Source organism: Colobus angolensis, unplaced genomic scaffold (genome assembly GCF_000951035.1).
Source record: "Colobus angolensis palliatus isolate OR3802 unplaced genomic scaffold, Cang.pa_1.0 Scaffold48, whole genome shotgun sequence".
NCBI classification, from domain to species: domain Eukaryota; kingdom Metazoa; phylum Chordata; class Mammalia; order Primates; family Cercopithecidae; genus Colobus; species Colobus angolensis.
In genome coordinates, this window is record NW_012118265.1 from 4903908 (window position 1) to 4927744 (window position 23837).

Sequence of the window (23837 nt, forward strand, 5' to 3'; positions counted from 1 at the left end):
ATCCCTAGATTCTAACTCATATATAAATAGTTGATTTTTCTGTTTTGTAAAAATGAGAGCATATGTATATTTGTCTCCACAAAGAAGCACAACAGTATGTCTCAGGGACCTTGTACGATGCTAGTATCCAGGAGTGGTCTTTAAGGATCCGGTTGATTTAATGATTGCTTGGCATAGTGTTTGGAGGATCAAGAGCCATTTGGATTCTTTGGAAGGAACAGTTTTAGGCTCCTGACAGTCATACTGTCATGATATGGGTTCTCACGGAGGAAGTTTGGGCTATTTTTCTCTAACACAAGCAAATGGAGATACAGTTGTTTTTAACAGATTAATGAGCTAGAAACTAAGAGTATCTTCATGATAGCCTACTCTGAAAGTAAGATTCTTGTTGAAGCTGTTATGTGTAGATACCCTCAGAGGTATACTCAAAAGTTTATGTTTCATTCATGTATAGATAGATAGTCACCTGGAGAGATGCTGAAGTTTCATAAATGGCCCATGATTTTTTGTGGGGATTATAGAAAGGGCTTAACTGTCTCAGGTATGCATTTGGTTTTGGTATCTCATTAATAATTCTTAATAGAGATTGTCCTTTTGGTTTCTCATTAGAATGATTTTACGAGGCTATATGCCCTTACAGAATAAGCACCAAATAAGTATTTTCATCCTTAGTGTCACACATGGAGGCATCTCATGATAATGGAAAGAGCCCTAGGCTTTCAAGTCAGACTTCCTGGAGTTTAGATCATGGCACTGCCAGGTCTTGCTGAGCAAGCTTGCTATGTTGCTTAAGCTCTTTGAGCCTGGCTTTTCCTGTCTGAAGAAGATGAGGATGACGCTCCTTTCCTATAGGGTTCTTGTGAGAAAATGAGAGTAAGAACCAGAAGCCCAGCCTCTGAAATATGATCTGTTATTAATAATTGCTGATGTCCTTCCTCTTAAGCTACATATTTACCCCTTTCTCCCTGCTAGAAATAACTACACTACTTTTCACGCACATTAAAATAGCTTTATGCAACTATAATTTAGCATTTGTTAAAATGAGAATCTCTATTAAACACAGTAGTAAAATAATCCTATAATAAATCTCACTCTTTACAGTCAGTCCTGAAAAAAACCAGAGTGGTGGGAAACTAGGCTTCTTTTTATGATTATTACTGCAAGCTTCCATGGAGTAACTTCTGCCACCAAAACATAAAACACACGTACAACTGCTCTTGTGAATATAGTTGTTTTCTTATGGCCAAAACATGTATTAGATTAAGATTGGTGAACAGATGTTAATTGGTTTTATTTTGCATTGTAGTTGGTTAGAATTATATTTGCCATTAACTTACAAAATTTATTGACTATATTCTCATTGATTTTTAGAGTCATAGGAAGTACTAAATGTATTCCTTGAGTATCTGGCTAAATAGGCAGTTAGTAGGTCACTGTGAAGAGGCTTCATTAAAAAGTCATAAAAATTTTATATGCCGCCATGTGTCTGTACCACACATTCTCTTCCCTGTATAGGCACTGGGTGTTGCAGCCCTGTGGTTCCAGATTTCACACTTAGTGGGACATTTATACCCTGGCATGTATTGGAAGCCAGCTGACAGCCTCTTCTGCTGAACAGACCATTGATAACTTAGGCTTGTATTTATGTCTTTGTTGTCATTGGGAAAATCTGTAGTCTTCCTTGGAGGGAATAAGTTCAACAGTCTAAACACACATAGGAAATTGACGAGAAATAATATTTAATACATTTTGAAAATCTTTGAGTTCTTTATTCATGTAATGAGATTAGATGTGGGTTATTTGAATTATTAACCAGAAGCTCAAATCAAGCCCTTGCTGTTATGCTCAAGAGTTTGCTTTGGCTTTGTTTTCCAGGGCCAGCCGGGGGACCAGGCTGCTCTCTTTGCTGCACAAGCACGGCCCTCCCCTCAGCTCCCTCAATATCCAGGGCTGCAGCAAGCACAGGTACCCACATTTGCTTCATAGGTACTGACAGGATTTTCAAAGCTCGTTATTGGAGGTGGGAAATTAAGTAAATAGAATATATCAACTCCCTATGGTCTAGACCTTGATTACTTCTTCTACGTATAGATTATAATTGACATTTCAGAAAAGCATTATCAGGATTGTTGAACAAATCTTAGGATTGATTAAGGAGCATAAAACATTCTAGAAAATCCTTTAAAACTAAATTCAAACATTTTATTAGTGATGATTGTAGATATTGAAATACTTAATCCCAGAGTTACTTCTTTTATATTATAATGTATAATGATGTAATTCAGTTTTGAAGGTATCATATTTGGGCTGGACTCAGTAACTCATGCCTATGATCTGCACTTTGAGAGGCCAAGGTGAGAGGATTGCTTGAGCCCCAGAATTTGAGAGCAGCCTGGGTAACATAGTGAGACCTAGTCTCTACAAAAGAAAATAAAAATTAAAATATTAGCCAGGCGTGGTGGCATGCACCTATAGTCCCAGCTGCGCGGGAGGCTAAACTGGAGAATTGCTTGAGCCTGGGAGGTTGAGGTTGCAGTGAGCTGTGATCGGACCATTGCACTTCAGCCTTGGGCAACAGAGCAAGACCCTGTCTCAAAATAAATAAATAAATTGAAATTGTCATATTCAAAGATAGCATCAATGAGGAATCATGGTAGAATAAGAAAATAACAGGGCTTGAAATCAGACTTTGGCACAGTTCCTAGCAACTTACTAGCTGTGTGACATTGTGTAAGTTACTTGCTCTGAGCTTTGGTTTCCTTCTCTGTAAAATAGAGACGAAGGGTGTGAGGATTTAAGACAAGCTATGGAACTAACATAGTGCCTGATACACAGTATAATGCAAATCTTGAGCTGCTTTTACTAATAATTTTGTTATTTCTGTATTCGTATACTCTCACCCTATCCCTCTGGGAATCAGGAATGCAGGGATGTTGGCAAGGTTGATAGCTGGGTTGGTAATTCAGTCTCTGTCCACAGCTGAAAGAAAAGCCTACACAGGCTACGCAGGCACTGAGTCCTTTAGCCTGGATCCATTCATGCTGCCTGCTAGAAGTGCATTATCCATTTCTCTGTCTTCCAAGTCAGAGGCATTAAACTACCTGAAAATGTAGTGCTTTGAGGATTTGAAGAGCAATGTTATTCTACCTTAATTAGCATTGTGTTCTATAAATTGTACCTAGTGATTCAACAGAACTTCCGGTTTCTCTTTTCCATAAGGTAACAATATACAAAGAACTAGGTACTTGTATATTAATATTCATTAGGAAAATTAAGTGTTCACATTATTGGTAGAGTGCCAAACTAGGTCCAACCAGTACTGGAGAATAAAGAGCAGTTACCAATTGCACTATTCCTGGCTAAGGTATTAATAGTTTTTTGTTATTGTTTTGGAACTGGTTAGTTACTACACACACATTTATCAGATCTGGAGAGATGTAGTCACATATTGGGAAAGTGTATTTCATTATTTTAATTTACATTTGAGCATGGGTAACTTTTCTGACTAATTTTGGAAATGATATTAATGATACTTGGGATCTGTTGAACATTGATGTCATCTATGCACTGAAGGTATGGATGCTTGCCTGATTATTTCTATACAGAAACGTGCCCTTCTCTAAAAATAAGCAGCTAATCTTAAAAGTCACTTTAACTAAATGAAGATTCATTTTCTTTTAAGTTGACATTTCTGGTGAATCATTACACTGCCAGATCGTTCTGTGGCTTTTCTGGCCAGATTCCCTACATCCAGGGTAGTCCTCCTCAAATTTTGAGTTAGGAGAACCTTTGAAAACAATGAATTTCAGGGGAGTCCTCATGAGTTTGTTTTTGCCCCATAGATCGTAGTGATGGGAAAACTGGGTGATAAATTGGAATATTGACTTCTTCCCTTGTGCCTACCTGCAGACCATGCCCCAGGGCTATACAATGTACGGGACACAGATGCCTTTGCAGCAGACATCGCAGCAGCAGGCTGGCAGTGTGGTCTTGTCTCCCAGCTATAACTCCAGAGCCTATCCGGCTGCACATTCCAACCCTGTGCTAATGGAAAGACTCAGACAGATTCAGCAGCAGCCAAGTGGCTATGTTCAGCAGCAGGCCTCGCCGTACCTGCAGCCCCTGACTGGCTCTCAGAGGTGATACATGTAGAAATGATGATGGCAGTAATGAACAGTCACATTCTTGGGTTTCTTATGCTTCTTACGGGGCATGGTACTTTATCATTGTTTTTATGAGCTTGCGCATTTGCAAATAATTTGCATTCTGTCATCTCAGTTTTAGTAGTATCTAGATAGAGGTTCAACATAAAGAATGCTCCATCTTGTTCGTTTCATTAAAGATCCCTATAGTTTTGACCCATATCTTCCAAGACATGAGTGTAACAATCTTTAAATGATACTGTGTTTGCTTCAGTGTTCTTTTTTTTCCTCTTCTCTTTTAAAAATTCTCTGAACATATCTAACAGAGAAAACTCTTGGTTATTGTTAGGAATGCCTTTCTAGAATTTGTTGATTGGAGCAATAAAATGTATGATTCCAATACTAATTGTGCATAGTGCACATGAGATTTTTGTTATAACTTAGTTTCTACCTTTTCCACCTCAGAGATGTTTGGCAAAACAGGATTATGATAGACTTTTTTCTGTTCTTGTTTAATTAGATCCCTTAGAGCATATAACTGCACTGTCTGTTATAGTAACTGCCAACCACCTGTGGCTATTTAGACTATTTAAAATTAAAAATTTAGTTCCTCAGTTACACTAGTCACATTTCAAGTGTTCATTGGTAGCCAAATGTGGCCAGCAGGACTAGTTTCAATGGTGTGTGAAGTGCACTGTGTTTAGAAGGGCCTGTGTTTAAAAAGGCTTCATGCTTAGTTTAATGCTCTGCAGTTTCTCTGTGGAAATTCTTACTAAGTTTTGATCAGGGAGTCTTGTGTTTTCATTATGCACTGAGACCCCAAAATTGTGTAGTTTGTCCTTGTGGCCAGTCGCTATCTTATTGGACAGCACAGAGAGAAAACATTGCAGCCATCATTGAAAGTTCTGCTGGATAGTATTGTCTTAGAAGAAGTATCATGTAAAACGTGTCAATATAGTAGATAGCAGCACAGCTCCCATCTTTTATCATCAATGGCTGCATGATGACTCCAAGTAACCACTCTTTGGAAAGTTGGCAAGGTTGATGGTAACACATTTGAGAAAATAGATATTTTGCATAATAATTTGGAAAATATGTGTTATATGTACTATTTTTGTAATAAATAGCAGCATAGCATGGCCCACAAACTTGAACTTTAAAGCCCAAAGGTTCTGGGTTCAAATCCCACCTGTGCCATTTGCTTTCTAAGTAGCCTTAATAAGTTACCTCTAGCTCTGTCTTTTCATTTTTAAAGTAGGGATAACAAAACTGCTGACCTTAAAGGGCTCTCTGGTAGGGAGTAAATGAAGTAACACATTTCAGCCCTTTTGTACAGTGCCTGCTTCAAAGTAAATGCTCAATTAATATTCCTCGTTATTAAAAACTATTAAATGTTTAAAAAGTGATTTATTGCATGACTGCAATTTTACTTTAAGTCATGTGCTTGCTGTCCTTTTTCAAGTGGTCACATCTATTATTTTAACCACTGGGCTTTAGTCTATTTGAATTGTGCAAAGGATTATTGAGCACTGATTGTTTCTTGGGTGGTGTATGTAATGTGCTGGTAGCACTGATTAAAAGTTTGACATTATGCTTGGGCCTGAACCAAGTTGCATTATTCTTTGCCAGACTGAACCATCAGGCTCTACAGCAGAGCCCTCTGGTGGGCGGGGGAATTGATGCTGTGCTGACTTCTGCACATCCAAACCTTCCCTCCGTGCCCCTGCCTCAGGATCCCATGAGACCCAGACAGCCGCAAGTTCGACAGCAGCAGAGACTCCTCCAGGTACGGGGCAGGGAGATGAGGGCAATGCCGTCTTCCTTCAGACAGTGCAAATATGCAACAGTCATAAAAAATGAAAAACACTGTAGACATCAGTTGCCAAATTCCAAGGAGCCCTGTGTATTTGATGCTAGGAGCTACATTGGTACAATTTACAACTTGGCAAGAATTTTATTTTCTCTGTGTATCTACCAGGTTATGGGCAGAAGAGTACGTTTTGCAGAACATTCTTCCCATTTCACAAAGATTTGGGAGGGCAGACGGATGCCTTTATAGAGTTAGCCTCAGCTTACCCAGCCTTTGTTTAAGTAGGAGCCATGCAAATTTTTTTAAAGTTTCATAAATGTGGAAACAAAAAACTGAGCCATCCAGAGCTTTCCTCAGATTCCTAGAGCATTCTGTAGTCTAAAAACATTTCTGTAACACCTCTGGTCTGATGAGCCTGTGAAATGGGAGGAATATAGACTGTTTCAAAGGATATTTCATCTTATCTCTGTTAGAATACAGAGAACTGTCATTCACTTATTTGATGTACTTTTTAAGTCACTTAGATAAAGGGTTCTTGCCCTTGATACATTGTTGTTTCTTCTTGAGATGGAGGCTCCCTCTGTTGCCCAGGCTGGAGTGCAGTGTTGCAATCTCGGCTCACTGCAGCCTCCGCCTCCTGGGTTCAAGCAATTCTCCTGCCTCAGCCTCCTGAGTAGCTGAGATTACAGGCACTCGCCACCACACCCGGCTAATTTTTTGTGTGTTTTTAGTAGAGACGGGATTTTACTATGTTGGCCAGACTGGTCTGAAACCCCTGACCTCAAGTGATCCGCCCACCTCAGCCTCTCAAAGTGCTGGGATTACAGGCACGAGTCACCACACCTAGCTTCCTTAATACATTCTTGTTTCTGACTTGCTTATTTAAAAACTATAGGCCATTATGTTGTTTACCTGTGTCGTTTGTCTTTAATATTAACAAGCTTGTCCTATGTTATTGGATTGGAGATTTCCTAAGGAGACCGTGCAGTGGGCTCTAATCTTATCAGCAGTCCAACTTGAGATACACTCTTATTTTATATACTACTAAGAACAGAACACCAAAAATGAGGAGTCTAGTACAGCTGGAGTGCCCAAGGGCTATACTCTCATCTCAGTATGAGGTCAGTGAGAAGCAAACCTGCCATGCAGAAAGGGACACAAAGGAGCTTGGATGTCTTATCCTTGACACTGGGTAGAGGGGATAAACAAATATCTCCCCTGAGCATTTGAACCACAAGCTCAGGTGGGTTTGAGTCTGAATTCAGTGTGATCTACAAAATTCTGGTTGGTAGTGCCCAGGTAACAGGCAAAAGCCAACACACCCTCTGGAACTGGGCTTCCCAATTATAAGATGCCGTTAGTAGTAAGGTGTAGTAAGGTGTCATTAGTTCCATCCCAATTTGTGACCTGTTAAAAATGTAAAAAAAAAAAAAAGTTATATCACAAAATTCATAACACCAATTAGGAGAGTATGACCTACAGATGGTAATCTCAATCATTGTATAGATGTTGTTTCCAATGATAAAAGCCCTCTAATCCTGTTTTGTCATGAAAATATTTGTAGTACTTATCTCTTAAATATGTAGAAAGGATTAAATAAGAATATTCAAGTAAACCACTCATTTGATAATTTTACAATTAATATGACTAATATTATTAATATAACTATTAGTACTCACTTTCTTAAATCATTTTTTCCAAGATCTGAGGCTATGTTTCAGAATTTTTTAGGATTGATAATTTATATTTTGCTCTAGTTTAGAATTTCTCATTTCTAAATCACTGAGGACAGTTACCACATTGTTTACTTACCAGTTTTAAATCTTGTGTTGGTGTTTTTCAAGGCTGCAAATATGGAAAGCCTTTTCTTATTGAACCATGTGTACTTTTTATCCTAATTAGCATAATATGTCCTTCTGGTAATTTTTTCATCATCAACACATTCTTCCCTAGAGATAAGTGATTTGCTTCTACATCAGGATTATACTTTATACTTCTTTTTTGGTGACTGGCCACCTCTGTAAAGGAAAAAGTTAATAATGATGAAGTTGCGTTAATTTTTCTTAGAAGAGATTCTAGAGGACTAACTGGAGAATCATATTGCAATCATTGTGATTTTGGTCCAACTTGCATTGTTCTTGTTGGGATCATGCTCCCCAGACCTCTGCTAGGATTCCAGATCCATGAGCATTGTCACTTAGTGAGAAATGCCATATGGCAATAACTATTTATTACTTGGCTGTAAAGAAGACCAATAATTGAGGGGATAGTATGCAAACCAAGTTGGAAAAGAGCAAAAGATGAAGAAATGTCTAGACTGTCATTATCAGGATGAAGTGTTTGGGTGGAGGAAATTTTAAAGGTCATTGAGACAAAACAACTATTAATATTTTTCTCTCCTCTGTGTCCCACCTGGTGGATGTCTGGTCTGTGCTTCTTCTGTGACTTGGAAGCATTTCCCAAGAGCTGTGTGTTTGAGCAAACCCTGTTACTGACATGATTTCTGAATTTATGATGTAAATTATTCCAGAAGGTCTCATGGCGACTAGTCTGCATCTTCCTTTTGGAGGGGGGGGAACTATAAGAATTCTGCCAGATATCATAAGGAATGAGAAGATTACTACTGAGCAGTCCCTGTCGAACCTGTAGGGTAAGAAGGGATAAAACATGTGGAAGGACAAATGACATGAAAGGAATTAAAACAGTAAGCAGAAAGGATGGCCCCAGACAGCGCAGCGTGGTATAGACAGCAATACTGACTGCCACAGGAAGAGATCTGTGAGGTTGGGTGGTCCTAGAAGGCTTCATGGATGAGCAGGTTTAGGTCTTACCCTCAAAAGGATGAATGAGGTTCAGCAAGGGCAAGGCAGAGATGCAGCAGGCAGGTATATATTGTTTTTACTACAACATAAAAATTAGATAAAAGGTATGTGGGGGAAACAGATTCAGCAATGCTATTATCTTCTTTTAAGTGTATAACCTTTTTACCCTCTTTTCAGATGCAGCAGCCCCAGCCCCAGCAGCCTCCCCAGCCCCAGCAATCCTCGCAGCCCCAGAGTCAGACCCTTGGTCTCCAAGCAATGCAGCCCCAGCAGCCCTTGGTAAGGCCTGGTGTTTTGGAATCAGACATGTGGGTTTCTTCTTTAAAAGCAGGTTGCATTCTTCATGTTCATAAGATTGTTAAGAATCAACATAGCCTAAATATACCCTAGCGATTTTTTCCTAGAACTTTACCAGAATTTTGTTGTCGTTGTAGCTGGTATATTTATTTTCATAGGAAGATACAAGTAAATATTTGGGATTCAGTAGGTTATACCATTATTCTTCTTCAATGTTGTTTAGACTGTTCCACAGACAAAAATTTTTACATCGAGACGCTTTTTTTCCTAAACAATGTTAAAATGATGATTTACTGTGTATGTTTAAAAGGTTTTCTTACTGTACTTTTTTACTATAATCTCAAAAACCATGGGCGTGCTTACTAAAATATTATCTATTATCTTCAATAAGAAATTGTTTTTCAGTGAGTTAGCACTTGCTGCAAGAATTTTCATGTAACTCGCAGTCGGATAGTTCACTTCTCTAGCTTCATATGGGCGTGGTGACAGGTGCCTGTAATCCCAGCTATTTGGGAGGCTGAGGCAGGAGAATTGCTTGAACCTGGGAGGCGGAGTTTGCAGTGAGCTGAGATGGCACCACTGCACTCCAGCTTGGGTGACAGAGTGAGATTCTGTCTCAAAAGAAAAAAAAAAGTTGCGTTGTGTATAGCCATCAAAGTTTTCTAAACCTTAGTCATTTTCAACAGCATTTACTTTTGCGATGCCATATTCCTGTTTCATGAATTACTTTTTAAAACTGTCATCTTATTCTATTTGCTTAAATAAATGTATTTTTCAAAGAAGCATTTTATCACTACCATCTGTAATTATTATCACTTGCCACATATTGGAAATACCTGTGAAAGTAAATACAAAAAGAATTTAGAAGGGAAGCTCCATTCAACTGAGCAATGTGAATTGCATGAATGAGCCCTACCTACGGCGAGCTGGCTTACCGTACATGTCTCACACTTTGGGAAACACTAGTGTAGACTGCCTTCAGCACAGGATTTTTAAACTGAATGGTTTCACAACTTGTAGAAAAGGGGAACAACACAGTGTAGCCATAGTACATGAGGGGGGATCAGAGTAGAATTAGGTGGTTAAAGAACTGTGTCCAAAACGGACAACTTATTGACCAGAACATGGTCAACTGGAATAGGGCATCCATAGTACATTTAACAAATTCTGCCTAAGCCAGTTTGTTCCGTGCCCCCCCACCCCCAGCCCTTTTTTTTTTTCTTTCTTTTCTTTTTTTTTTTCCTTTTGAGACAGAATCTCACTCTGTCACTCAAGCTGGAGTGCAGTGGTGCGATCTCAGGTCACTGCAACCTCCGCCTCCTAGGTTCAAGCAATTCTCCTGCCTCAGCCTCCCAGATAGCTGGGATTACAGGCACCTGTCACCATGCCCAGCTAATTTTTGTAATTTTAGTAGAGATGGGGTTTCACCATGTTGGCCAGACTGTGGTCTTGAATTCATGACCTCAGGTGATCCACCCTCCTTAGCCTCCCAAAGTGCTGGGATTACAGGCGTGAGCCACCACACCCGGCCTCTTCCCCATTTTTAAGCTAATTCTTTTAATTTTTAAGTTAATTCTTTTTAATTATGGATCTAGTTTTTCCAGCTCTGATTAAAATATATATATATATATATATATGTTTGTGACATTTATTGCAATCAACTTCAGAAAACCTTTTTAAAGTAGAGGTAGTATGTAAAACTGCACTGACTGCCTACTTACCTGATGTGTATCAGCAGGAACTGGCTGACTGTTACTTAGCAAATGTTATAGAAGGATGCAACACTGTTAGCTGAGTCTAGTGTCCCATACAAGAACAAGATATAACTTTTTATTTTGAAATAATTTCAAACAACAGAAAAGTTGCAAGAATAGTACAAAGAATTTCCCCAAACCCTTTACCCAAATTTACTAATTCTTAACATTTTGTCACATTTGCTTTATTATTCTTTCACTCTCCCCACCTACCACCATTTACATGTGCCTCTTTACCCCTAAGTACTTTAGCTTGTTCTTGTTTCCAAGAACAAGTATATTCTCTTCTAAAAACTGGGTATTATTATTAAAATTAGGAAACTGAACATTACTACAATGCTTTATAACCTATAATGCTTGCAAATAGACCAATTAATGCTCTTTATTGCATTGATTTTTTTCCCCCCTAGTTCAGGATCATCACATTTTGCATTTAGCTTTCATGTCTTTTTACTTACCTTCATCTAGACCAACTCCAAAGCTGCCTTTTTGTCTTCATGAAGTTGACATTTTTAGGGTGTATGGAATGTTTATTTTGTAGAATGCTACTCTATTAGATTTATCTGCCTAGATTAATCATGATTAGATTCAGATTATACACTTTTGGCAACAGTATTAGAGGTGCCATTGTGTCCTTTTCAGTGTACGGCATTAGGATATACATTGTTGGTAATGTTACTTTAATCCTTTTGTGTGTCTTGTGTCTGATAGATCTCCCCACTGTGAACTTATTATTTTCCCTTTGTAATTAATAATTTATGAGAATAGTTTGATAAACTGTCATTAATCATCAAATCTTCACACACTACTGTTAGCATCTATTAAATTATTCTTGCCTAAATTCATTTTTAGTATGGCTGTGGAAAAATTATTTTCTTTTTTTAAGTTTTAATTCTTTTATTTTTAATTATAGATACATAATATTTGTATATATTTATGTGGTACAGGTGAGATTTCGATACAAGCTTTCAATGTGTAATGATCAAATCAGGGTAATTGGGATACCCATCACCTCAAGCATTTCTCATTTCTTTGCGTTACTTTGTGTTGCTTTGTGCTTCTTTGTATTCCATTTCTACTCTTTTAGTGATTTTGAGACATATAGTAAATTATTGTAAACCATTGTTGCCCTATTATACTACCAAACACTAGTTCTTACTCTGTAATGGGTACAAATGGTGATTTTCTAACTCTTATGTTTCTGCATTTAGCAGTTGGTATATGTATTAGGGTTCTCTAGAAGGACAGAACTCATGGAATAGATACATATATATAAAGGTGAATTTGTTAAGTATTAACTCACACGACCACAAGGTCCCACAATAGGCCATCTGCAGGCTGAGGAGCAAGTAGAGCCAGTCCGAGTTCCAAAACTGAAGAACGCGGGAGTCCAGTGTTTGAGGGCAGGAAGCATCCAATATGGGAGAAAGATGTAGGCTGGAAGGCTAGGCCAGTCTCTCCTGTTCATGTTTTTATGCCTGCTTTATATTCACTGGCAGCTGATTAGATGGTGCCCACCAGATTAAGAGTGGGTCTGCCTTCCCCAGCCCAGTGACTCAAATGTTAATCTCCTTGGGCAACACCCTCAGACACACCCAGGAACAATACTTTGCATCTTTCAATCTAATCAAGTTGACACTTAGTATTAACCATCACAAGCCCACCCCTTGTCATCTTGAGCCCATACACATCTCCTGAGATCAGACATAATCTTCAAATAAAGACAATAGTAAGGTCATAATTACAGCTAACATAATACAACTGTCTTTCGTATAACCGAAAATGCACTAATTCCCAACCCAAATATTATTATATAAAGTTAACAATACTTAAATGCTGATATGAAGTCAGTAAATCCTGTGTCACATGATAAACGAAAAGGAAATAAAATTAAGATAGTACAAGTGTACAGCTGCACAAACATGTTTTTAACAAAAGGAAGAAATGCTCATGACAGTTACAGTCCTCTTTTCTGCCAGTGGTCACGTGGTCATAGCCGGTATTGATGACTACCTTCTACTACCCATTCTGTTTTCCCTTTGCCTTCAGCAAGCACCTCAGCAGTTTGGTTTTTTTTTTCCTGGTTGAGTGACCCAAACCTTCATTCCTGAGGGGTCTGGATCATTTGTAGTCCTGTCTGGATTGGGCTGTTGTAGTTTCCCATTGATCTTAATCACAGAGCATGGTAACACTAAGAGACGCCCTTATGGATCTATAATTCCATGAATACTCTTCCTTACCTCCGTTGTGAAGTAGTAGACTGATTTCATCTTGATAGTCTGGGTCAGTCGCCTCAGCCAACACTATAACTCCCTTCTTAGCCTGTTGGCTTAAAGGCAGGAGGAGCCCAAAGTGTCCAGGTGGCAATCTTAACTTCCAGTTTAATGGAATCATTGCATTCCTAGTGGCAGTGTTCCTCCCTCTGAAACTAAAAGACCTCTAGGCCAGCAGAACGTACTGTTGTGGGAACAGGAAGCAAAAATTTTGCTCGTGGATCACTAGGGGTGATGGTGAGTGGTGCCACTTCCACTTCCACTTCCAAGTCCTTGATTCCTGGACTTGTGAATCCTGGCTGTGGGAGAAACAGTACTATATATTGGATGCTGATTCACAGCATACATGGCCTATCTTCATACAGTGTCACCTAGTTGGCATTGTAATTGTAACTTCAAAAGGCCATTCCATCATTCTATCAATCCAGCTGCTTCAGGATGATGGGGAACATGGTAAGACCAGTGAATTCCATGAGTGTGAGCCCACTGCTACACTTCTTTAGCTATAAAGTCAGTGCCTTGGTCAGAGGCAGTACTGTGTGGAATACCATGATGGTGGATAAGGTGTTCTGTGAGTCCGTGGACAGTAGTCTTGGCAGAAGCGTTGCATTCAGGATAGGCAAACCCAAATCCAGAGTAAGTGTCTTCCAGGGAGGACAAGCCTCTGCCATTTCCATGATGGAAGAAGTCCAATATTATCAACCTGCCACCATGTAGCTGGCTGATCATCCTGAGGAATGATGGCATATGGTGGGCTCAGTATTGGTCTCTGCTGTTGGCAAATTGGGCACTCAGTGGTGGCCATAGCCAGGTCATCCTTTGTGAGTGGAAGTCCATGTTACTGAGCCTGTGCGTAACCTCCATCTCTGCCACCATGGCCACTTTGTTCATGGGCCCATTGGGGAATGACAGGGGTGGCTGGGGAAAGAGGCTGAGTGGTGTCCATAGGATGGGTCATCCTATCCACTTGATTATTAAAATCTTCCTCTGCTGAGGTCATCCACTGGCGAGCACTCACATGGGATAGCTATCTTCACAGTTTTCAACCACTCAGGTTCATCCACGTACCTCTTCCCCAAATTTCTTTGTCTCCAGTTTTCCAGTCATGCTTCTTCCTGTGCTTTGCTGTGTTTTTTTTATTTTGTTTTTGTTTTTTTTTTTTTGGTTTGTTTGTTTGTTTTTTGAGACAGAGTGTTGCTCTCTCGCCCAGGCTGGAGTGCAGTGGTACAATCTTGGCTCACTGCAACCTCCACCTCCCGAGTTCCAGCAGTTCTTGTGCCTCAGCATCCCAGGAAACTGAGATTACAGGCACGCACCATCACACTCGGCTAATTTTTGTATTTTTAGTAGAGACGGGGTTTCACTATGTTGGCCAGGCGTCTTGAACTCCTGACCTCAGGTGATCCACCTGCCTGGGCCTCCCAAAGTGCTGAGATTATAGGCGTGAGCCACCATGGCTGGCAAGAAAAATTTTTTATTTCCTTTTATCTTTTGGTATTTTTCTTTTTCTTAATAGTTCCACTAAGATACATTATATGTATTATAAATATATTTATTTATATTTTATAAACATCTCCAGCAGATTCAGTTCTTGGTAGTAGCCAAAGCTATCCTTTGTTTTTTTCTTTGTTAGAGAAGAGGGTGGTAAGGTAGCTGTTGAAGATAAGTGAACTCTTCCTGTGTTGGGGTTCTGATTCATGCTGTATCAAAGCAGAAGTGGTAATGGTAACACATTGCCACCCATCCCATGACTTGTCCTGCTGCTATCTGATGACATTCACAGTTGAATTCAATAAATGCTTTTTTCTTAGGGTAGTGCAGCAGTCATTGCAGTCATGGTATGTGTGGTAGAGACCAGCACGCTGCCAGATGTTATACAGCATGGTGGTGAAACATCGCTTCCTGCCACTAGAGGACTTAGAATCATAGGAAGTGGCTCAACGGCAGCACTGCCTGTGGAAAATAGTTTACAGTTGCTGAATTTTTGATAGAAGAGCTGGAGGCATTGTATTAGTTTGCTAGAACTCCCTAACAAAGTACACAAACTGGATGTCTTCAACAACAGAAATGTATTGTCTGTTTTGGAGACCAGAGGCCCAAGATCAAGGTGTCTGCAGAGTTGGTTTCCTCTGAGGACTGTGAGAGAGAATCTGTTCCATGCCTCTCCTCCAGCTTTTGGTGGCTTGCTGGGACTCTTTGGCATCGCTCAGCCCATAGAAGCAGCACCCTGAGCTTTGCCTTCACCTTCACAGGCATTCTCACTGTGCATATACGTGTCTACTTTTTGTAAGGACACCAGTCCTTATAAATTTCCACTTTTTATAAGGACATCAGTCACATTGGTTTAGGTCCCATCCTAATTACCAATTTCAGCTTGATTACCACTGTAAAGACCCTGTTTCTAAATAAGGTCACATTCCGAGGTACTGGGTGTTAGGACTCCAACATGTCTTTTTTAGGGAACATAATTCAACTGAAATAATAAAAGGTCAGGAGGTGAGAGAAGTTTGGGAAGCCTTGATGGAGGAGGCTGAATGTGGCAGATGTTGAAGGCAGTAGGATTTGATTCATTGCTCTTTTTTTTGAAACGAAAAGAAAATTGAATGTTAATTTTTTTTAGAGTTGGAATTCAAGTTTTGTTTAGAATTAATGAAAATATATATTTTTTGTTCTTTTGTTGCTGTTGTAAGAGGAACAGAACTAGTTCTCTTTTTTTAGCTTTTGTACAAGTCCATTCTATTTTAATGCATTCTAGGAGATCATAAAATATATATATATATTTTTTGAGACAGAGTCTTCCTCTGTCACCCAGGCTGGAGTGCAGTGGTGTGATCTCGGCTCACCGAAACCTCCGCCTCCCCGGTTGAAGCGATTCTCCTGCCTCAGCCTCCCGAGTAGCTGGGATTATAGGTGCCTACCACCATGCCCAGCTATTTTTCTTTTATACTTTAAATTCTGGGGTACATGTGCAGAATGGATTCATTGCTTTTTGACTGTTTTGTTCATCTCTTTGCTCGTTGACGGCATCAGCTGGGATGTGTGGGACGATGATCATCCCTTGGTTTTGGCTGTAAAAAATCACTGTAAAAACTTAATAAGGAGTTAACAACTTGTAAACAGTGACTCAGGACAGAAATGAGTGCTTCTGTAAAACATGTCACCAGAAAACAGTTTTTCTGTGAAAAGAGCAAGAAGGACTAAGAAAAGCCTGTGTTTACAAATTAAATCTGGCCTGGACTTAATATCAATGCCTGTGTTGTCATTTACTTACTTAAGTTGCTTGTATTCTGTGAAGGAAAATTATCTAGAAATAAAGACATGGTGCCCTTGCTGGGAAAATATATTTGGCATGTCTGATTTTGGCCTACATTATAGTTCTTGACTAGAAAAATATTTTTAATGCTTATGTGTTGTTATGATTAAATTAACTCTTAACTAAATATGTTGACAGACCATGATCTTTTCTTTAAAACTCCTTCTGGTGTTAAGAAAATAATGTCGACACCATCCGACTGCGTCATTTCCTTTCATCTTAAACTCAGGTTGTCTTAGTTTGGTGACTTAAAAAAATATGCTAACAGAAAGCTTTAAATAGTTGGCTTTTCACATCGCCCGATCCCTGTGTCCGTTTCGTATTACATTGAATATTTACCTTTTAAAAATATGCATAATGGTAGCAATCGTTACATAATTATATTAAATTTTAGTCAGTGATCACTTGTGAAATTGTCCTTTACCCTTCCTCAAGAAATTTATTTGTTCCATTCAGAGAAGCTGACATATTTTTTCAGACCGCCTCTGGAATTAGGAAGTAGCATGTACAGATAATATGATTCTCCTTTTGAAGTGGAAGACATTAGGTCCAGAGAACATTGAGCAACGTTGCCTTCCTTTTCATGAATTTGGAATTTTTTTTTTTCTTTTGGAAGGAAAAGAAGAAGTAATATTTATAGAAAGAGGTTGGGGAAGAAATATCAGATTTCTGGTAACTGCATAGCCAGTATATTTGATATAGTACTTTTTTCTTACTAAACTGTGTACAGATTTAAAAAGATGACTCTGCCGGACACGGTGGCTCACGTCTGTAATCCCAGCACTTTGGGAGACCGAGGCGGGTGGATCACGAGATCAGGAGATAGAGACCATCCTGGCTAACACAGTGAAACTCCGTTTCTACTAAAAATACAAAAAAATTAGCCGGGCGAGATGGCGGGCGCCTGTAGTCGCAGCTACTCGGGAGGCTGAGGCAGGAGAATGGCGTGAACCCGGGAGGCGGAGCTTGCAGTGAGCCGAAATCGTACCACTGCACTGTAATCTGAGCGACAGAGCAAAACTCTGTCTCAAAATAAAAAAGATGACTCTATGCAAGTTACTAGTTACCTTGAAAATAAACACACAACAAACTCTGAAACACATCAGCTGCTAGCCCTGTCTGAGAGTGTGGACTGAGAGTGTGCTGCCCTGTGAGGGTGGAGATGTGGCTGAGTGCATGCACAAGTTTTTCCCAGGTGCTCGGTGGAGGCCCCATATACGTTGTCGTTCCTCTGCTGCCGCTTGTACTGATGGATGACCATGCTTCCTTCGTCGGAGGAATCTGTGGACTCCATCAGTTGGTAGTACAGTTTTAAAATAAATGTTGCCTTGCTGCTTTGTTCTTTTGCTAACAAATGGAGTGGTCACAACAAAAACCTCATAACTGTCATAAGGGAAGGGATGTATTTTATTCAGTTTGGTGCCCTTGGAACCCAGAAGATTGCCTGGATTTTGGTAAATATTTGTTGAATGACTCATTTGTTGGATGTCAAAGCAATGAAAAAAACCTTTGTTAAAATCACACATTATCCGTAAGAAAGGAAAAACACAATTCAGGAGGCAAGGTGTCCAGACCATCTGAGCATCAGCAGGTCCATCACCGCATCAGTCCTGTGGCTGATCTTGTCAGTATATGCTTCTGCTGATGGGGCAAGCTCAAGTTTTGAGACAAAAAATATTTAAATGATGTTTATTGAAATAGAAATTACTAATTAGCAGCACATTTTTACCTATGCTGTGATTGAGCAGAAGAAGTAAATGTTATTGAATAAAAGTAAAAATACATCAAAATACATTTTCAGAATTTTAATTTTAATTTATTTTAGAGACAGAGTCTCACTCTGTCAGCCAGGCTGGGGTGCAGTGGTGTGATCATGGCTCACTGCAGCCTCAAACTCTTAGGCTCAAGTGATCCTTCCACCTCAGCCTTCCAAGTACCTGGGAACTACAGTAAATACATTTTTGTTTTTGTTTTTTGTGTTTTTTTTTTAAATTCAGCAAACAATAGTATTTCCTGGAGAATGGTTATGCCATGTTGATTAGTTACACCTGACGGTATTAAGCTGGATATTTGGTCTTGTGGTTAGAGCAGGAGCATGGCACGGCTTCTGCCTCTGAGAAATAAAAATCCAGAATCCTAGAGAGAGAAGCAATTATCATGTTAAACCGTATGTTTGCTAATAGAGGCATTTATACAGTACTAAGGGTACAAAAGCAGTGATTCACTCTTTAAATGCATGAGGGAATGGATGATAACTTCAGCTGATCTTTGAAGGATGAGTAGATTTATGGGAAGGGTAGAGTGGAACGAAGTGGGGAAGAAGTGTATTCCAGGAGAAGGGATGAACATCTGCAAAGGCACAGAGGGGAGAGATCGTCTCCTGTATGGATATGGGCCAAAAGAATCTCTCCCACTTCATTTCTCACATTTGAACAGGGAATGTAAAACACATAGATTATGATTTGGGGGACCTCTAGTTACACCTCACTGAACCTATTTATTGACCTGTTTTGGTAAATTAAAAATTCAACTCCCACCGCAGTGATGATTCCAAAATCTCACCAAGCACATGAACCACCTGGGGGAGCCATTTTGAAATTCAGATTTCTAGCACATTAGTTACAGAAATTCTAATTCAGGAAGTCTAGAAAGGAGTCCCAGGAGGATAATCCTTTAAATTTCCCCCAGTGATTTTGTGCTTCCTCAGCCACATACAGGGTTCAGTTCTTCACAGGAGGGGTGCAGTTTGAATTGAAATGCTCAGTGGTGAGGCTTCTGTAGGGTGTTGGAGGCAGCCCTCGTCTCCTGGTGGCAGGTGCTCCAGAGCCCAGAGAAATTGCATCTGGGGCCTAGTGTCTGTGCATGTACAGATAAAAGCAAGTTAAAATTCGTATTCAGAGGCCTTAAGAGGAAGCAGATGTGATGAAACACTGTAAGAAGATTGTAGACATAGACCATGTATTTCTGGTCAGTTTAAGGAAGTTGGTCAAATTTCTTGGCCTCAGAATCTCTTCATGTTCAAAAATTATTGCAGACCCAAGGAGCTTTTGTGTATCAATATTTACCATGTTAGAAATAAAAAATATTGTTAATGCCAAATATTGTTATGTTTAGTACCTAAAGATAAACTCATGTTACTGAAAGTAGCATGCTTTTATGAAAAATAGGCATATGTTTCAAAATAAAGTTATATGAAAATGACATGGTTTTACTTTTTGTTGAGACAGGGTCTTTCTTTGTTACCCAGGCTGGAATGCAGTGGTATAATCACGGCTCACTGCAGCCTTGACCTCCTGGGCTCAAGTGATCCTCCCACATCAGCCTCCCAAGTAGCTGGAACTACAGGCATGCACCACCATGCCTGGCTAATTTTCATAATTTTTTGTAGAGATGGCGATTTGCCATGTTGCCCGGGCTGGTCTCTAATTCCGAGGCTCAAGCTGTCTGCTCTCCTTGGCCTCTCCAAGTGCTGGGATTACAGGGGTGACTCACTGTGCCTGGCCTGTTTTACATTTTTGAAAATTTCTTCAATGTCTGGTTTAATAGAGAACATTTGATTTGTTGTAATAGCACATGTTAGGTAGGCTCTGGAAAGCTGTAATGTATGTGCATTAGAAAATAAGTGAAAAAAGCAGATAATGTCTTAGTATTATTTTGAAAATCGTTTTGAGCTTGCAGATAACCTGATAGAGTCTTGGGGACCTCTCCCAGGAATCCCTGGATCACAATTTGAGGCCCTCTGACTATGTACTACCTCTTAAGCCACCCTCAGACTACTTTGCACTCCCCAACACACACACGCACACACGTGTACACATTACTGTTTAGGCTCTGCAAAATGTAGTATCTGAGGCAACCACTACAGTGTTTTATTCTGTGAAATACTCTATTTGAAGTAGCTTTAAATGAACATAAAGAAGGCAGCTATGTGTTTGTTGAATGAATAAATGTTGACTGTTTATTCACCATGTACCCCAATATGCTATTCAATCAGCTTAGACATCTTTATAGACAGCCTTTTAGAATCTGTAATTATTTCCAAATAAGTTAATATTTGGAAGTTGGTATTTTCAATCATGGATAGCCTTGAGGGGAATGTAGTGTTTGGTCAGAGGGTCCAAAGTTTCATTTAGACAGGAGGAATAAGTTTTGTTGATCTAATGCATAGCAAGGTAACTATAGTTAATAATGTATACTCCAGAATTGCTAAAAGTAGATTTTAAATGTGTTTACTGCAGTGAAATAAGTCTGTAAGATGATAGATGTATAGATATGGGACATTTTCTGGGGGCAGCAGTCTTAACCAGTCAGAAGTGAACAGGAAAATTTGACATGAACTCATTGGTGGCAAAAGCTGACCTGAATAGACATGAAGCTCTTTTCATTTATCCTATCTGATATAATTATTCATGTGCTTGCTACAGAAATGTAATATGCTTGATTATGGAGTGCTGTCCTACATTTTGCCTGGTCTGCATATTAGGAATGTTTCTTAGTAAACTGCATATGTTCAGATTCCAAAGCACATATATCTGTCTTAGGACTTTGGATAAGAGATTGAGGACAGTTACAGCTGAGTCAGCATTAAATATGCTAATAGACACATAGAATGTCTGGAACGTACCTGGCACATAGTACAGTATAAGGCTCTGTTAAATAAATAGGGTAGTTTCCCCAAGTAAGCATAAAAACTACTGAATAGAAAAGAATACTTACTTTACTAACATTTCCATATAAATGAAAGATTGATTTTTATTTTTTACTCTTGATTTGGGCAATGGAATAAAATGGCAAGCTGCTGCTTCTCTAATTTGTATTGGGGAAAATAGTAACATTGGTGGAGGAAATAGTTCATTAGTTTTGTGGATCTTTCTTGTTATTAGGAAAGTTGTGGGAATTGAAGGCTATTAGAATTAGTCATTCCATCAGTTGCTACTGAGTACCTGCTGTGTGCCTGGCAGGGCTGGATACTACAGATACATCAGTAGATAGGCCAAGCCCTTGTCCTTCAGTCACTCACTGTCTGGTGGGAGAGAAACAGTTGAACCAGCTGTCATGCCAAATATTCAGTTTTAAAAGTATCAGCTTGGTAATGCCCTCTAAATAGAGGATAAGATAGGATTGCCAGATAAAATACATGACTCCTAATTAAATTTGAGTTTCAGGTAAACAACGAATAACACTTCAGTGTATATCCCAAGTACTGCATGGAATATACTTACACCAAATGTAGTATTTGTCATGTGCAATATTTGGGACATGCTTGGAACTAAAATATTGTTTATTTGAAATTCACATTTAACTAGACATGCTGTATTTTTATTTGCTAAATCTGGCAACTGTACTTATAATCCTGGGCTATTCTTGGCAAGCTCTGAGGAGGAAATAGATGTTGTACTTGCGTTAGGTAACTGAGGAGTCTTTTTCAAAAGACGAATTACAAAGGTATGGAAAACCAGCCGTGGGTGATGGCGCACTCACTGACTGCCCCTAATCCCAGTGGGACAAGAAGGGGAGAGAGGTGGGGAGGGTACCTGACCAGAGCTGCAACCTTCCTGGAGTGGGGCGCGTCCAGCCAGCAGAGATTCCCATGGAGGAAAATTGGCAAAAACAAAACTTCCCTCTGCTCCCTCCCAGCCTCACTGTGCTCCTGTGCTCCAGTCTCCTGGGAGCACTCCCTCCCCACCTAGAAGTGGGAGGGCAGAGGGGCCAGCCTTGTTGATGCTCTCCACACAGACAGCCTGGTTGAGCACACGGAGGGTGGGCACATGGGAAACAGCCAGCATGGTGCTGATGTATGTGCCTGTGTCAGAATGCCTCCTTTATGACAGTGACAGACCAGGAGGAGAGAAGAGGGTCAGGGGAGGAGAGAAGGGAAAGAAAGAAAAGGGAGAAAACAATAGTCTGAAATGTGAAGATTAAGATGAAAAAGTAAATTGGCACTACCAGTGATTCTAACCAAAAGTAATTTTGCTTCTAGTAGATGCTGATTTTTTTCCCCTTTGGAATAACCACAATTTCTTGCATGAACTTAGTGGATAGAATCAGGGCATGTGGCCGCCTGTATTATGCCTCTAACCTGATTCTTCCTGCAGAGCCTGTATTTGCATGGCCCTGGGAATTAGCACTTTCTTAAAGTTAGTGCCTCACTCATCCTGCCCAGGCCTTGGCTCTGAGGGTGGGATTAGCGAACCTTCATCCTCCATCACATGGGGAGGGTATAGTCCCAAATGAGCCCCAGTCCTAGGGCACCACTCTGCCACACCAGATTCTTTTCTCCCATTCGTGCAAGGCACAGCCTGTAATCCTTGAACAAATCTTCCAACCAGAGAGCTTTCATTTTGCCAATATTAATATCGTGACCCTCATGAGCTAGCTGGTAAAGGGTGAGATGACCAGGATCTTTGAACTGCTGAGCTACGTCTGTAGTGTGGAGTTCTTCACTGGGGCTCTTCAAATAAATGCCAACTAATAACCTGGAGCGTGGGTTCCTGAATAGATGGGGTACTTCAGATGTTCACCAGAGGTACAACAAGGTGTAGATGAAAATTCACACACACTGGTCATGGCCCTTTTTTCGTGAAGTGTTGAGAAGTACCTTACAGACTGGCACTACAAGTTAGTCTCTGTTCTTGTCTGTGATTGGCACCATGGAATGATTTCTGTCCTTTCTCCTGTCGCCATTACAGTTTCCCAGGCAAGGCTTGCAGCAGACCCAGCAGCAGCAGCAGACGGCCGCCTTGGTGCGGCAGCTCCAGAAGCAGCTTTCGAGTAAGTACCCCTGTGTGTCATGGAACAGATGGCTCCTGGAAAATTAAAAATAAGCCAGCAAAACAAAGTGGCGGCTCTCCCAAGATGGTACCATCTTCCTCAGTACAGTGTTCATGGTATTTGGTTTAGCCCAAGGTATTTTCATTCTGTCTTGGTTTGGTTTTGGCTTGAATGCTTCCTTTCCTGGGAAAACCCCAATTTTTCTCAAATTCAGTGAAGATACTTTCTTTTTGCTTCCACCAGAACCTAGAAATGTTTCTTCTCATTGCGGGGACTCCTATGGAATCAAAGGTGTCCTTTGTTTAAAGCTGGAGGGTTCAGGGAGCATCAGCTAATGCCCTTAATTATACAGATGAATAAAGTTAGCTGGCCTCCCAAAGATCTTCGGATACAGGGAGGCCAGCACTAAACTGTCAGACTGTGAATATTCTTAACCACTGCACCCTCCTGCCCTTCTGATAGTCACTCCTCAATCAAACCCTGTAACATCATAGACAGCATGGCGAGGCAGTGTTTTCTCCCTAGTAATCTTGCCTGTGGTGCTGGTGTGGTGTTTGTGTTTGTTTTTTAATATGCTGCCTTTCTAGAGAATATACCAATAGCCCATTTCATCATAACTTATCTCAATGAATTGAATCACCCCTGTGCTGGTGTC

General features: G+C 40.0%; 1 protein-coding gene across 1 annotated transcript in view; it reads left to right on the forward strand.

Moving 5' to 3' along the window:
• The window catches only part of MED12L (mediator complex subunit 12-like), a 353697-nt gene that overhangs the window by 324352 nt on the left and 5508 nt on the right, over window positions 1-23837 (forward strand). Inside the window, exons 38-43 of the mRNA XM_011958966.1 lie at window positions 1876-1965; window positions 3910-4139; window positions 5772-5928; window positions 8825-8833; window positions 8952-9053; window positions 23101-23182. Of these exons, the coding sequence (XP_011814356.1) occupies window positions 1876-1965; window positions 3910-4139; window positions 5772-5928; window positions 8825-8833; window positions 8952-9053; window positions 23101-23182 (670 nt within the window). The remainder of the gene's footprint in view (window positions 1-1875; window positions 1966-3909; window positions 4140-5771; window positions 5929-8824; window positions 8834-8951; window positions 9054-23100; window positions 23183-23837) is intronic.